This window comes from Argopecten irradians, chromosome 6, assembly GCF_041381155.1.
Source record: "Argopecten irradians isolate NY chromosome 6, Ai_NY, whole genome shotgun sequence".
Taxonomy (NCBI): domain Eukaryota; kingdom Metazoa; phylum Mollusca; class Bivalvia; order Pectinida; family Pectinidae; genus Argopecten; species Argopecten irradians.
In genome coordinates, this window is record NC_091139.1 from 38,416,691 (window position 1) to 38,433,572 (window position 16,882).

Genomic DNA, 16,882 nt, shown 5'->3' on the forward strand with positions numbered 1-16,882 from the left:
AGAATGTCAATGTGGTAATTTTGAAAACTTGATTAACTTAAGATATGCAAACGAGTCACGTTAAGGTTTTAGGCCCTGTTTAAATTAGTGATATTTTGTAAGCCTATATATCACTTGATCAAGTTTACTCAGATCAGAACATTATAAATGAGGCATAATAATACGTGTGTATGCACAGGCCTAACCTTAGCACTAAGGTATTACTAGTGACTAATAGATTGTTGTGATTCTTGTACATTTCGGCAAACTATGGTAAAATTGTACATTTCAGTTTAACAAGTCCACAGGGTTTGGTACATGATAGCTGACACAAAATAGCCATGCCACCTTGTTAACTTGTGTCTATAGCTTGTACAAGGAACGCTTGTTTGTGCGACTTTTCAAAAGCGTACACACCCGTGCCTTTTTGACCGTGTGATGCAAATGGCGGTTGTAAATTATACTATGCAAATATGGCGTCTAGGAAGGCACTTCAATAATCACAAATACATCTAATATATACCTTTAGAATCACTGAACATGAAATGAACACTACATTTGGTAAAAAATGTCCAACCGCTAGATTTGTGGGAATGCACTTAAAACTCTTATCAACTAAGTTATGTTCAAGTACATGTACATCTAAGAAGTGATATTTGGCTTACAGAATATCACTAGTTTAAACACGATAAAAAACCTTTAGAATATTGCGTTTGATGAAATAGGCAAATAGTAAGATTAAAGTCGATAAAAAATGTCAAGTGAAAGGAGTTAGATATTTTTTAGAACAAATATACGTACCCGGCTTACTATACCTTTCGGCAGGGTACGAAATGGTCTCAATATTTCGTAGTGGAGAACTGCCTCAGAAAATCATTCGGGCACAGTTTTCTATACTTTGTTGTAGGTTTCCAATCATTTCAAACGTATGCATGCATTTATATACTATTTTGTCCAAAAGAAACATAACGATCATTCTTAATATCTACTTTACCACTCATAAGACGTCAAATTCATAATTTGTAGACTTGCCGTAAAATTTTCCTTCGAAAAGACCATCATATTTATATATGAAATGAAATGTCTCCCCAAGTGGGGACAAAGCTCAGATAACCAGGCTCAGTGAACTCGCATCATACCCCGACTCCCCCTATCAAACCCCAGCGTCGTGCTGTTCTTGTACAGCTTGTTACAAAATGTCTTGTAATGTCGTATAGTGGCCGGTCACATAAATTACATACGGTGCGTTGTTCTCCAGGAACACAGGTAATCATTTTGCAGATATACAGCACTGTTTTATTGCCAATATCCGGTGTTTGCAGTATGTGATATGGTTTATCATATATGGAGTGAACATATTTAAATCTCACGAAATCACTATCGTTGTCCATTCTCTTATGAAGCGACCGATCTTCATGTATAGCTATAGCTCCTTTTACAAAAAGCTTCCATTTGATCTTTGACGGAAAATTTGCGGACTGGATATAGCACTGTATGAAGTCTAATAGATTGTACTTGGCTAAAATAGACACAATATCGGGGATGAAACCCATTTGCTTTGCTTTTGGCGTGTTTATAGTCGAATAGTCTGCTTTTCGGAACACTGGTGGGCGTGCATTCGATAATATTACGTAAGAAGTACAATTTCCTCTTTTCGATTTCGCTCTGGATTCTGCGTATTCCAACTATACTTTCGCACATGTCGGATCGCGTAGATCGTCTCAGATTTAAAATGAGCTTAATAGCATAGTGCTGGAATGTTTCAAGCTTGCGGATATCACATTTAGTTAAGTTATTCCATAGTTCGCATCCAAATAGTATCTACAAACATGTGTAAGAGTTTTAGTGTGTCAGCTCCCATGCGAGAGATAGGATGTAGCATGTTACGTCCTTTCTTGCAAGCGTTGTCAACGGCATCGGTGTTTTTCAAGTTAGAGGAGAGAATGATTCCTCGTCACTTTATTCGCAATACGAATTGCATTGTTGTTGATTGTCCACTCAAAATTTAGGCATGCACAGCCGAATGTTAGTAAGTTACATTTCGATGCATTATATTGGAATTTCCATTTATTAGCATATCCCTGTGCAACGTCTAGTAAAGTTTGTAGTGCCTTCGGACTTGTGGTAACAAGTGCGACATCATCGGCTAAACACGGATTCCCACACGGGATGGATTTGACTTTAGCGCCAACGTGGGTCGCTTCCAGATCAACAAGCATGTCGTTAATATGCAGTAGGTATAGGCAAGTTGAAATTATCCCACCTTGTCTAACTGACCTTTGAACTTTAAGCCAGCGTGATTGAGCACCATTATGGATTACAGCACTATAGATGTCACGGTATGCGTTGAACAATATTCTAGAGAAGTGTCACTCCAATTTTATACAGTTTGTTAAATATACCATTATGTTGAACAGTGTCAAAAGCCTTATATGTATCTAAGAAAGCAACATAGACTTTGCTGTTTTGTTCAATATTTTCAAATATATATTCACGAAGACTTAACGAAGCGGTTGTGCAACTTCGACCTTTCTGGAATCCTTGTTGTTGAATAGCAGGAAAATTGATATGAATGGTATCCATCCAACGCGATATTCTTTTTAAAATCACACTTTGCATAAGTTTATATAGCAATGGTAGCAACGAGATAGGCCTGTAATTGTTCGGGTCGTTTTTCTTCTTAAAACCACCTTTATAAATCGGCATAATAATTCCTCGTTTCCACGTTTTGGGAATAAATCCGGTAGTCCTGATAGCGTTCATTAATTTTTGGATAATTTCAATAACGGCTTTCCCTCCAAATCGAATGTGTTCGCTCGTTACCATATCGGCTCCTGGAGCTTTTTTAAGTTTCATTTGCCTGATTGTTGTCTCAATCTCGTCAAAAGTAAACATACGATCAAGTTCTTCTTGTTTTAGCAAATAGAGATTGGTGTCATCCATTATCGAATCATCTTTATATAGGTTTTCATAAAAGTCTGCAAAAGTTTCAACAACGCATTGTCGGTCACGTGCACATTTTTCGTCGAATATTAGTTCAGTACATGTGTCCGGTGTTTTGTTCTTCCGTTTTCGTACAATTCTCCAGAATAATCGAGTGTCTACATCCGCCATCTGTAATGTATAGTTTATATTTGTTTCTCCGTTTAAGCACAGCTATGTTCAACTGGTACCAACCCATGTTTCAAGATTTTTACCACCGGATGATCAACAAATCCTGTCATGCTTATGAAGACTACATCCACCAGTTTGATAACGGGTAACTTCTCCAAAGATAGTGTTGATCACCGGTACATATTTTTATCTCTTGAACAAGATATCTACGGTCAATACACTTGCGTTAGTTTTTTAAGTATCAGTATATCCCATTATGTTCATGTTTTGCTAACTTATTCTTTTTATTACATACACACTCTGTTATTTTGTTACTTTGTAATGATGTTGAAAGAAATCCAGGTCCTACACACAATCTTGACATGGTTCATTTAAATGTAAGATCAATAAGTAACAAGCTATCTTCAGTAGAGGCGGAACTTGATATCATGATATAATATGCATAACCGAAACACACTTAAATCCTTTAATTAGTTACAGTGATATACAACTGCACTCATTTAACCATGATCCATTCAGAACAACTGGTCCAGGGGGTGGGGTTATGGTCTACTAAAAACAATATAATCATGAAAAGGAGAGCTGATTTAGAAAGTGACGATGTTGAACTGATCTGGTCTGAAGACTTAATTAATAATCATAAATTTCTACTAGGTTGTATCTATAGACCACCAGACAGTAATTTAATGTTGATATGTTGAACTTGCCACTGAATGGCCATTTATCTAGACTTCTCATTAAACATAATTTACATAGCTTCATAAATGAGCCTACGAGATTAACACCTAATAATATTAATGCCACATCCATTGATTTTTTATTTTCTAATAATAGAAACTTGATAAAAAGTACCTATGTATCACCCCCATTCTGTAGTGACCATTCATCAATTCATGCCAATATTTATTTTAAAATATTCAAGCACACCAGCTATAAAAGAAAATGTTTTAAAATATGATGAAGCAGATTTTGATAGTATGAAAACTACAATATCTGAAATTGATTGACTTAATTTATCACAAAATCAAGACACTGAACTATTTAATACTTCTATAATTAATTGCACTACGGGTCAACTTAACAACTTTATTCCTGTTAAGGTTATAACGGTTCGACCAAATGACAAACCGTGGGTAGATTGAAGATGAGACAACGAAACAAATACACAAAAAAGCAAAAATAAATAATAATCATCATGATTGGCATAGATTTCGTGTTATAAGAAATGAAGTTGTAGACTTGATCCGCGAGGCAAAATCAAAGTATATTGAACAACTTCTCTTAGCGAAAATAAAGTTCCTCAAGATAAATGGTGGAAGATAGCCAAATCTATCACTAACTTTACTAATTAGTCTTCCTTAATTTCCCCTCTTGAATCTAACAATCAAGTCTTTCATCATCCAGTTGACAAAGCTGAAATATTAAACAACCATTTTGTCAACATTTCTACATCTTCACCAAACCTTGAACTTCCTCAAACAATAGAAAATGTACAACTACCACCATTCTCACTTTCAAATATCAGAATTACACAACAAGATGTCATTGATCAAATTAATTCTCTTAATATAAACAAGCCAGCTGGTCCTGATGGCATTATTCCAAAAATAGTTAAAAAGCTCAACATTTCTCTGGTACTTTCTTTAACAATATTGTTTAATAAATCACTAGATTAGAATCAGGGTTAGTACCTTCTAGCTGGAAACAAGCTAATATAAATGCAATTTATAAAGGAAATGGTTCTACAAATGATGTTCTGAACTATAGACCAATTTCAATAACATCTTGTTTTATTAAATTGATAGAAAAAATCATTTTTAAATATCTTTATAATTACCTTGTTGACAACTCTATAATTACCAGTCTGGCTTTACACCAGGAGATTCAACTGTGAATCAATTATTGTTTATTTATAATGAAATTGTTTGTAATATGGATCAAGGCAAAGAGTTTTTTGTGATATTAGCAAAGAATTTGACCGAGTTTGGCACCAAGGTCTTTAATTCAAATTAAGAAAATATGGTATCAATTGGTTTCAAAATTATCTTTCGGATAGAATGCAAAGAGTAAGTACAGAAGGTTATTTTATTCCCAATTCAAGACTATTAATGCAGGGGTACCCCAAGAATCTGTTCTTGGCCCGCTTCTCTTTCTTCTTTATATTAATGATATCACTGAAAATATCTCTACTAATATTAAGCTCTTTGCAGATGACACCTTCCTCTATGTGATTATAGACAATGACCCTGCACAAGCGGCACAAGAATTAACATCTGACCTCACTAACATAAGCGAATGGGCCCATTTATGGGACATAAAATTTAACCCTACCAAAACTAAATCTGTCACATTTTCCAGGAAACGAAACGCAAATCACCCCACAATAAATTTCCAAAATAGTCAAATTACTGACACTTCATTTCATACACATTTAGGGTTTACACTTACTGATGATGCAACATGGAATCAACATATTCAAAATATATATATAAAAGTTTATAAAAGTTTATAAAAGACTCAACATTCTTCGTCATATAAAAACTAAAGTGAGTCGAAAAACATTAATTTCTTTATATACAGCATTTATTAGGCCAATTTTAGAATACGCTGACATTGTTTGGGATAACTGTACGCAACAATCTTCAGAACTTTTAGAATCAATTCAACTAGAAGCAGCAAGAATAATTACAGGCTTAAGATCAGGCACCTATCATAATAAACTTTATACTGAACTTGGTTGGGAATCTCTGGCTGCCAGAAGAGAAAAACATAAATATATCATGATGTATAAATTAATGCACAATATATCCCCTCAGTATTTACAAGATATTCTAATACCCTTTATTAATAATCCTAACGATAATCACTACTCTCTTCGTCACACAAGACAGTTTAATCCCCCAATTTGTAGGACTAACAATTACTATGATAGCTTCTTTCCATTCATGTGCCGCACAGTTAATACCTCAGATGAAAATCTTTTTAACTCTCCTTCTCTTGCAAGTTTCAAACATCTATTAGATAAAAATAAAGTTACTGATATGATATCTTTTAAATCTGAAGGGGAAAGGAGGGCGAATATATTATATTTACTCAACTTGGAAATAATTGTAGTGATTTAAAGTCTGATTTATATTATGATCATCTAACTAATAACCCATCATGCAGTTGTTCTGACTCATCTGAGACAGTTTCTCATTATTTCTTGGAATGTCCCCTTTATATTAATATTCGCAATGAATTATTTCAAAAACATCAACGGATACAATAATACACATAACCACATTAGCGTTGATACATTTTTATATGAATGCAATAGTTGTGATATTAATATAAATAAGCAAATGCTTAAAGATATTCATCAATTCGTTGGAAAGTCTAAATAATTTAATATTTATAAAATTTAAGTCTCTGTTTTGACCGTAGGATCCAATCTGAATATAGTATAATCCTTGATTCCGATTGAACCCATTTGAACAATAATTCTGTGTTTGTGTGTTAATAAACCAATTTTTAAACAGTTTGTGATTCTTTAAACTTTACTCTTATATTTACTTATTAATAAATATCCAACTAACATATAATTAGTAAATATATAAAATTATTCACAAGTTCAGACATTATCAGATAGGATGGTTATGGCCTGTGCATATAATAATGCACAAGGACATTTGGTCAAACCACCTAACTGTTTGTCAGTCTTACTAAAATGTCTTATTTCATATGTATTTACTTCTCATACCTTAGTTTAAAAATTGCTATATCTGTATAAAGTTTATAATGTATGTGTTTGTAATGGTGTGCGTGTGAATGTATGTATTTATGTTATTTGTATATATAACCTAATAGTTACCTTTTCTATGTTTTGTTGTTATATAAATATATTAATTTCAAATATTTTAAAGATGCTCCACCGCTGACAAATGTTATTTTTTCACTATCAAAAATAGGAGCAGACGATTTAGTATTTTTCTTCAGATACAAAAGTTACTTACTTTACACTATTACCACCATTGAAAAGTTTGAGCTTCTAATTTTACTTCAAGTTAAAAATATGAAAAATATTTAATTGCATTACAAAAAAATTCCGTGGCACTATATTCTATATGGAATGAAGTACTGATTGCACATGCACCACAGGCGAAATAAATTATTTTATATCAATTTTTGTGTTAATTAGGCATGTATATACACGATTAAACACCAATTATTGTTCAAAAGATGAATATCATTTATACTCTGTCGGCGGTGGAGCATCTTCAACTTATAATCCACCCAAGGAAAGAATTTATATAGGCTTTGCCTGTTATTCGATCCTTTTGACTATAACATCCATGTCAATAAAATTTGTTGAAATTAAATGAAATGTCTCGCTGTGAATTTGATATTTTATACGGTTAAGTATAATTGTCTAGTAGGTAAGTAGGTAATAGGCACCAATAATAGCTCTAAACACCATTATCTGTCTAAAAGTCTTTTGAGCTATAAAGTTGCAGCTTGATATTTCCCTGTCATTTTTGTATGGTTCATATAAGCAGAGAAGAGGCAGATGAACGTAGTAAGTTTATCATTTCAGCATGCTTGTTAAATTTCTTTTCATTTAGTTAATAATCAAAATCTATTCCTTTCAATGTAACTCCAACACCCATCATTGCGACTGCTTGGTGCCAATACGCAAGTCTACGAAAAAGAACAAATAAGTTGGTAGTCTCACAAAATCCAAACTTTCCCCTTAGTTCAATTTTCTTTATACTTGTTTTATCACGCAACTATGTTGTTATGCACCTGTCAACGTTACGAAGAAAGTGAACCCTTTATGCTATTTAAATTGATATCTGAAAACATTTTTCTGTATATGAAAAGTCAACATTAAATCCGCCCCTTAAGTATTAATCTTCAAACAAATTTTTTTATAATATATGTATTTTTTAACCAAATACTTTTTCAAGAAAAATATGCTTCGTTTCTCTTCATAATAATTTTTTTGGGGATAATTTGTTGTGGTGATGAGGTAAAATCTATCCTCGCAAATGACCTTAAATCCTCACAAAATTAAAATAAATCAATATTGAGGAGTTCGATTTTGAAGTAAAATAATAACAATTGACATGTTTACTTTTATTCAGTTAATCTAAAAAAAGAACAAATTGTCATTATTTAGGGCTTAATTTTAATATGTTTTCGTGTTATTATATAACCTAGATTTTAACTTCTACCACAGTACGCCGTGTTATTCCACTCTCAGGCCTTTGTATAAATGAGCTAAATGTTGGATAAATATATTAAATTAAGGTTTTTGAACAATGTTGAGTGCCTATTTGCTTATATAAGATATTAAGATATCACTACATATTATGTATTGTAGAAACAGGTCACAACGTTTTGGATATGAAATTTATTTCACTTTCGTCAGTTATTTTTATGAAGTTTAAGCTAAAGGTCGTGTCTTTTGGAACTTTGAAATAATTACTCAGTCACTAATTAAATGTGAAATATATTCCATATCCAACAGCGACTCGTTGTGTAACCTTGATTTCTCTAATCTTAAATTAATAATGCTATTTTTTATTTTTTTCTTTTAGCTGGAAAAATAGCAAGGTGGACAACCGAAGGTTATGCTTTAAATGTCACCAAGCGTGTACATAACCACCTCCAAAGTGGTCATAAAACAATACGATTTCGTGTATGTGTACAGCACAGAGAGCACTTAAGATGTCGTGGCTTTGGTAAATTTACTATTGCTCTCGTCATTCAAATCAATGTACACATGGATGCTTCGTACGAGTTTTCAACTGAACACATTAATTTGCTTGACATGTATCGCGATAGAGACAAATATCAGATCAGAACAAAAAGATCTGAAAATGACGAAAGGACAGAAACACCTAATCAAAATACAGGAACTCCTTTAAATACGCATGTGGAGACACCCCATTGTCACGTACATCCGTGGATATTAAATTTCACGGATATTGGCTGGAATAACGTATTGGTACCACAATCATTCGATGCAAACGTTTGTGTTGGAGGATGTCCATCGCCACTTATAAGTATCGACAGTCTGAATTCGACGTATCACTCAAATGTAGTGGATTTGTATCTCATTTATCATAACATGACCGCAAACGGCATTCCACCAGCGCCTAGCTGTACCGCTACTGAACTGGCTCCGCTTTCTATAATGTATTCTGAAGATGACGGAAGTGTGGGACTTATCAAACTTGAAGGGATAAAGGTTGTCGCGTGTGGTTGTCGCTAAAAAGCGCAATTACTTTACTGAAAGTTTAAATGAAAGAGAGACGAAATATTTGAGGATACGTCGGTGTCTAATTTGATATTTTTGTGTCGATTTAAAAGATCAATCAATATCAAAGGCCCAATACCTTTCCGAAACAAAAATTTAAATTTCTTAAAAACAATAATAACATAAGAAAATGTCCATTGGTGGCTTAAGATTACGTTACCACACCAAATAAATGCAATATTTCCTCCGGAATCTATGTGAACAGGGAAGATTCATTTCGCTGTTTTACCGTCTGTTGCAGTTACAGTCAATTATCGCACGGCAATTCGGACGACGGCAGGAAATAAAACGACGCGCGACATGAAAATTAACATTTAACTTATTTTAATTACTTTGTTCAGAAGGTGGTTATGAGTTTAGTTTTAACGGTAAGATGATAACGTTTTTATTGTACAAAATTATCAATCTAGTTTACAATCCTAGTTTAAAAACTAGAAGTTTTCACTGGACAATTTAACGGGCTTTTAACCAACAAACAATATTTTGTTTAGTTTAACGTCCTATTAACAGCCAGTGTCATGTAAGGACGAGCCAGATTTGTTGTCGGAGGAAAGCCTGAGTACCCGGTGAAAAACCAACGACCAGCGGTCAGTACCTGGCAACTGCCCCACATGGGTTTCAAACACGCATCCCAGAGGTGGAAGACTTGTGGTAATAAGTCAGGACATCTTTACCACTCGGCCACCGCGCATAAGCAATGTCGGTCAATGTCATTAGTTTTAACAAATTTGGTAGCCCTTTATGCTACAGGTTCAATTTCAGGTATCTAGGCCTTACAGAAATTGACATTAAGTCATTTGAATATGTCAAGGTCAATCATATATATTAACAAACTTGGTATTCATTTATGTCAGCATGATACAGGCCAAATATTAAGTCTCTGAACCTTCTAACTCGAGAAAAAATTTAATGATCCTTTGAAAAATTGCACCTTTGAACTTTGACACTTATTTCCAACCGGAAGTTGACATGCTACAGAAAAGTGTTACCCACAAGTTTTCAATGTATGAATTATTTTTTGATTGATGGATTATTAAGAAAGTTTTTTTTTACATTATCAATATATTTTGCACATTCCTCAGGGAGCAATATTATCCATTTCACATCCAAATCACTTGCTTTGAATTGGTATTATGAACTCATTTTCTTTCTATCATAGCATACATGTATATGTTAAACAGAAATTGATAAAAGGACTTACCCATGTTGCTTATTACATATTTTCACAACTTTATCATACATTTTCATGTAAATTGACTTTTCAATTTTATTTCGCGATTTACAATTAACAAGAATTCTTCGGAAGTGGATGTTTTGCCTGCACAGCAATTTAAAACATTACATTTTATAGGTATTTACAGTTGAAAATATTGTTAATAATTAGGTGAAGTTATGAAGTCCCGTAACTCGTGCAAATATTGACGGATTTTGACAGTAACAAATCACTCACTGCGAGATCTCATTAATATAAAGCAATAAACCAAAGGACTAGGTATGGTAAGGGTCTTTTGTGGCCCCCAGATCCGCTATTTTTCAAAGTCTGTTATTTTAAGATGTTAATCTTGCATTTCAAGTATTAACTACATAACTGACATATTTGATAGTGCTTTTATTTAATATAGCAGTTCTAGTTGCCATGGAAACCATTTTTAATATACATAAAATATGCAAAATGTGAAAATTTCATCAAAATTGGCATTTTATTCAGTTTTTCATCTAGTTAACATAGAGCGCCTTCTAGAACAATCTTTATATTTCTCAAAAAGATGTATTCTTTGTGTCTGGTAATTCCTTTAAAATATAAAGTTTGGTTCTAGGTTGTGCTCTTATGCTTTTAAAAGAAAAACTATAAAAAAATGTATGCAAAGTTAACTGGTTGTATAGCAAAAACATACTTTCTACCAACAGAAATATCGTTAAGTTTTTATCAGGGGCGTATTAAATATTTCAAACGCAGCAATGTAATTTCTAAATACTTAATTTGAAATTTGGTAGATTTAGGGGCCAAAAAGAGCCATTTCCATTTCTAGTCCTTTGATTTAAATGGGACAATAAATACTAAAGTTATCGAGCGAAAATCATGGATTTATCTATTTTTACGATTTTAAAATCCCGAAACTCTGGCAGGTATTGACGGTTTTGACCATTATTGAACTGATTTGAGATCTCATTGATATAAAGAAATGTATAAAATTTTGTTGAAATCGGATAATAGATACTAAAGCAATCGAGCAGAAAACATCGATTGATTTTGACCATTATCAAACTCATCCGAGAACTCATTGATATAAAACAATATATATAATTTGGTTGAAATCGGACAACAAATACTAAAGGTATCGAGCGGAAAACATAGATTTATTTATTTTGACGATTTTAAAGTCCCGTTATTTGGTGAATATTGACGGATTTTGACCATTATCGACATCATTAGAGATCACATTGATATAAAGCAATATACCAAATTTAGTTGAAATCGGGCGATAAATACTAAAGAATAAAGCTATCGCACGGAAACTTTTTCCCGAACGCCGACGCCGACAAAGTGATACCAAAGTGTCGCCCTTGCGTTGCTGGCGACACAAAAACTATTGTATATATGGCTGAAACTTTACGAAGCCATTATTTTCGTGTTTTTTCATACCATTGCATCATGTATTCTGATCATCAATATATATCTAATAATTTCCATACAAACGCTTTCATAAATATATTCAAGCTTTCAGCATGTGGAATACACAAGTTAATTTTATCTTATTTAAGATCATATGTACATATAATTATATTAAGTATGCATTTTTTTAACTACAAGTACAGTATGGGGACAAAAGTGTTGAGAAAGTTATATTTTTATCATGATGTTATTTTTCATCATATTTTATTGAAGAAAAAAACGTTTGGAAAAAACTTACTGCTTTTTCTTTGAATATGTTCAAGATATTTCATATTGCTTTTCAGTTTTTGTGAAATACATGTATACGACTACATGCATTGTAACAAAACAATGTTTGTTGTTCTTACTTTATAATTCCGTTGGCGAAATATATAACAATGTAACATATAATAATTTAAATAAGGTACCGAAAATTATGCAATTATTATCTACAAATATTTTTCCATGTTCACACAAAATTCAAGGAAATTTCTGTGAAAAACGAACCCGTAAAATCAATTAAAAGCTTGTCAAAATGCATGAAATATATAGTAAACAATGACGTTTCTTAATTCTTAAAGGGACAATTCAGTCTAAGAGATCATTAAAATTTGTACATATATTGGAAAAACACCAGTTCTAATGGAAATTAGATCAGTCGATTTTACTGTGATATGCCACAAAAGCCCATGGTGGTGAAATGCGTGTGAAATGTTCAAACTCGCTCGCTGTCCGCCATTACACATTGTGGTCGAATATCTTGTATGCCGAACCCTGTCCCTTCCTCATAGAGTAATGCTGCTTTTGTCTAGAACTGCGCAAATCGCTCTGACAGTAGTGTTTTTACCCTATTATGTGAATTGTCTTGCCTAAAAAATCATTTTATCACCTCCTCACTGGTTATGTAGTTCAGTTGTTTAACGTGCGTGACTTTGGCTCGGGTATGGGTACAGCGTACATTTTGTACCTCCTTAATCGTATTGATCAACGATTTGTAATTACAACGGTATCAATTTAAATACTAAACAATGACGTGGAATTTGTCAATATTTCATGTTATATGTTTCATAAGAAATGTAGAACAATACATTTATGCCATATTTTGCTTCTTGGTTATGTAAAAGAATTCGCCTGAGTGAATTGTCCCTTTAAGTACTCCCTCCTATTGTATCTCACTTGTTCGTTTTAAAATAAAATCCATAAAGTAAAATGAAAAAGAGGGACATTATGTTCGAGTAGATTAATTGTGAAAGATTTTGGCCGCCAACTCCAAGCAAGTCTCGAGTTGACGCCTAATTTTTTTCACTCGGGTTGAAATATCCCTGTCCACATGACAGCTGCATATAAGATTACTTAGTAGGGAAAATACGAAATTTTCGTTGCTGTCCTGATTTTTCATCGCGCCATTATCACAGGAAGTCGCTATGCGTTAAAATTAATGACGTCATCAATAATGCATGATGCGACTACACCGCATGTTTTGATGACATTACGTTATTTTCTCGCACCTCGGACAAGGAAATCTCACATGATACCCAGTGCTAGATTTTTCTATCTCGTCCGAACTGTCTGACACCTTTACGCGATTTTTGGCGGAATTTTACGCCATTTATGTAACAGTCCGCGCATGCGACGTCATACTACCGAATCGGTGACGTCACACGCGCTAGGCAATCAATATTATCAGAAATACATACATTCAGTTATTTATCATGCATTGCTTGGTTGTAGTTTTTTATAATTAAAACAGTATGTACCGATTGAGCATCGTATTTTCTGTGATATAACCGAACTATAGTTTTACGCGGAATGACTAAATTCGAAGCGCATATGAAATGGTCAATCGGCTTTAAACCAGGAGGCCCAAGATGGAACAATTTTACACTGAACGCGTTTATAGATGGTTTTATTATATCTTAGAGGCGAGGGGCACGAGAAAAAATCTATTACCGGTAAGTGATCAAGATCGGATATCTCAGTCTAAGATTTTGTAACATCCCAACCTCGGTTAACGCCTCGGTTGTGATTATGTTACAAAGTCTTAGCTCTCAACTGAGATAACCCGATCTCGATCACTTACAGGTAACAGATTTTATTAGTCTAGATCGTGTGAGCTGTCTTACACCCCCTGTGTAAGATAGAGTTATATTTTTCCTAGCAACCATGGGATATTCCTGTGAAGTATGGGAGAAAATTTACTGTAATTCAGCATAAGCCCTCTTCTCTATGCTAAAAAATTGTTATTTATAAATATATTATCCGAAACCAGATGTAATAAAACCTGTAATCTATGATTGAATCTTTACGTGTATTTTAATCATATGGTTAAGGATTTTTCACTGTGACTGACGGCGAAAATATCAAACCTACTAAAATAATACTAATAAATTGTTGTATGTTATCAGTGAATGGAATTCTAAATGCAAACTTTGATACGATTATACATCTAGAATATACACAAATCATTGATAATATGACATGTACAAATGTAGGTAACCGAATATTGAATGAATATCAAAACTTGGTATCGACTTTTTCTGCGCTAATGAACACAGAAACAACTAGAAATACAAATTAGTGCATTAAGGTATTTTAGGGGCGAGGAAAATCACGTATGGACAGTGCATGAAAAGATATATTTGGTGAAATAGTTGATGCATTTAAAACATGTGGATGTGTAGTTTCGGCACTCGTGATTTATTCAACATTCAAGCATGGCATTTCCAGTCTAATTTATTCTACAGGAAGTCAACATATAAATCATAATAAAATATAATTTATAATGTATCTACAAAGAATAAAAAGCAGATAGGTCCGTTTCACTGAGTTTACTAGTCTTTGCTTCTGTCTGACCAATATCAACAGTCCGCGCATGCGACGTCATACTTCCGAATCGGTGACGTCACACGCGCTAGGCAATCAATATTATCAGAAATATATACATTCAGCCATTTATCATGCATTGCTTGGTTGTTGTTTTAATCATTAAAACAGTATGTACCGATTAAGCATCGTATTTTCTTTGATATAAGCGAACTATAGTTTTACGCGGAATGACTAAATTCGAAGCGCATATGAAATGGTCAATCGGTTTTGAACCAGGAGGCCCAAGACGGAACAATTTTACACTGAATGCGTTTATAGATGGTTTTATTATATCTTAGAGGCGAGAGGCACGAGAAAAAAATCTATTACCGGTAAGTGATCAAGATCGGATATTTCTGTCTAAGATTTTGTAACATCCCAACCTCGACTAACGCCTCGGTTCGGATTATGTTATAAAATCTTAGCCCTCGACTGAGATTATTTGACTCTTTCATATGTACATATGTAGGATAGAACTATTCCACCCGAGGGTACAGAATTTTGGGTCAGAACCGAGGCTTGCCGAGGTTTCTGACCCAAAATTCTGTACCCGAGGGTGGAATAGTTCTATCCTACATAATTTACATATGATAGAGTTATTTTCTCACATTGCTTGTCGAGTTACTTGCACGAAAGGTGAGGCAGCCATTTTGTGACAAAATCTTAACTTCTTAAATAATTGATCGATTTTAAAAATAAGAACGCCATTCGAAAGAGCTCATCAAAGTTTGGTTTATATATATAAATATAAACAAGAAATCTTAGGTAAAACGGTTTGAAATGCAAATTAAACAAATGAAATGGTAAATAAATCCGGCAAATCAATCGAAATAGAAGAAAAATGACGTCAACTTTGGCTGATATGACGTCATCTGATTGTTTGGCAATTGTGACTTACCTGTAAGTGATCGAGATCGGGTTTTCTCACATAGCAAGCCATGTAAGATAGAGTTGTCCCATGAAAGACAGCTATGTAAGATAAATCTATCTTACATAGCTGTCTTTCATGGGACAACTCTATCTTACATGGCTTGCTATGTGAGAAAACCCGATCTCGATCACTTACAGGTAACAGATTTTATTAGTCTAGATCGTGTGAGCTGTCTTACAGCCCTTGTGTAAGATAGAGTTATATTTTCCCTAGCAACCATGGGATATTCCTGTGAAGTATGGGAGAAAATTTACTGTAATACAGCACAAGCCCTCTTCTCTATGCTAAGAAATTGTTATTTATAAATATATTGTCCGAAACCAGATGTAGTGAAACCTGTAATCTAAGATTGAATCTATACGTGTATTTTATTTAAATGGTTAAGGATTTTTCACTGTGACTGACGGCGAAAATATCAAACCTACTAAATAATACTAATAAATTGTTGTATGTTATCAGTGAATGGAATTCTAAATGCAAACTTTGATACGATAATACATCTAGAGTATACACAAATCATTGATAATATGACATGTACAAATGTAGGTAACCGAATATTGAATGAATATCAAAACTTGGTATCGACTTTTTTCTGCGCTAATGAACGCAGAAACAACTAGAAATACAAATTAGCGCATTAAGATATTTTAGGGGCGAGAAAAATCACGTATGGACAGTGCATGAAAAGATATATTTGGTGAAATAGTTGATGCATTTAAAACATGTGGATGTGTAGTTTCGGCACTCGTGATTTATTCAACATTCAAGCATGGCATTTCCAGTCTAATTTATTCTACAGGAAGTCAACATATAAATCATAATAAAATATAATTTATAATGTATCTACAAAGGAAAAAAGCAGACAGGTCCGTTTCACTGAGTTTACTAGTCTTTGCTTCTGTCTGATAAATATCACGCATTAGCTGTTTCTTCATTAATATTTCCATATACTTATCCAGTGAAAAGGTAACTTTTTTCAAAGAGACTTGGCAAGAATTTTGAAAAGAAAGTCTCATATCTAAGGAACGAATCATTC

The 16,882-nt window shown here is 33.5% G+C and overlaps 1 protein-coding gene across 1 annotated transcript; it reads left to right on the forward strand.

Annotated features, from left to right (window-relative positions):
- Positions 1-2,148: 2,148 nt before the first annotated feature.
- LOC138326508 (protein dbl-1-like) lies at positions 2,149-12,584 on the forward strand. The gene is made up of 2 exons (XM_069272608.1): positions 2,149-2,212; positions 8,676-12,584. Exons 1-2 carry the CDS (start codon positions 2,149-2,151, stop codon positions 9,350-9,352), a joined length of 741 nt encoding a protein of 246 aa, XP_069128709.1. The 3' UTR covers positions 9,353-12,584.
- The last annotated feature ends 4,298 nt before the right edge of the window (positions 12,585-16,882 follow it).

Bases quoted from the DNA above. Each gene is read 5' to 3' on its own strand.
- LOC138326508 (XM_069272608.1), top strand. From the start codon at position 2,149: ATGGATTTGACTTTAGCGCCAACGTGGGTCGCTTCCAGATCAACAAGC. The intron at 2,213-8,675 runs GTAGGTATAGGC...TTTTTCTTTTAG, and splicing joins AAGCATGTCGTTAATATGCA to CTGGAAAAATAGCAAGGTGG.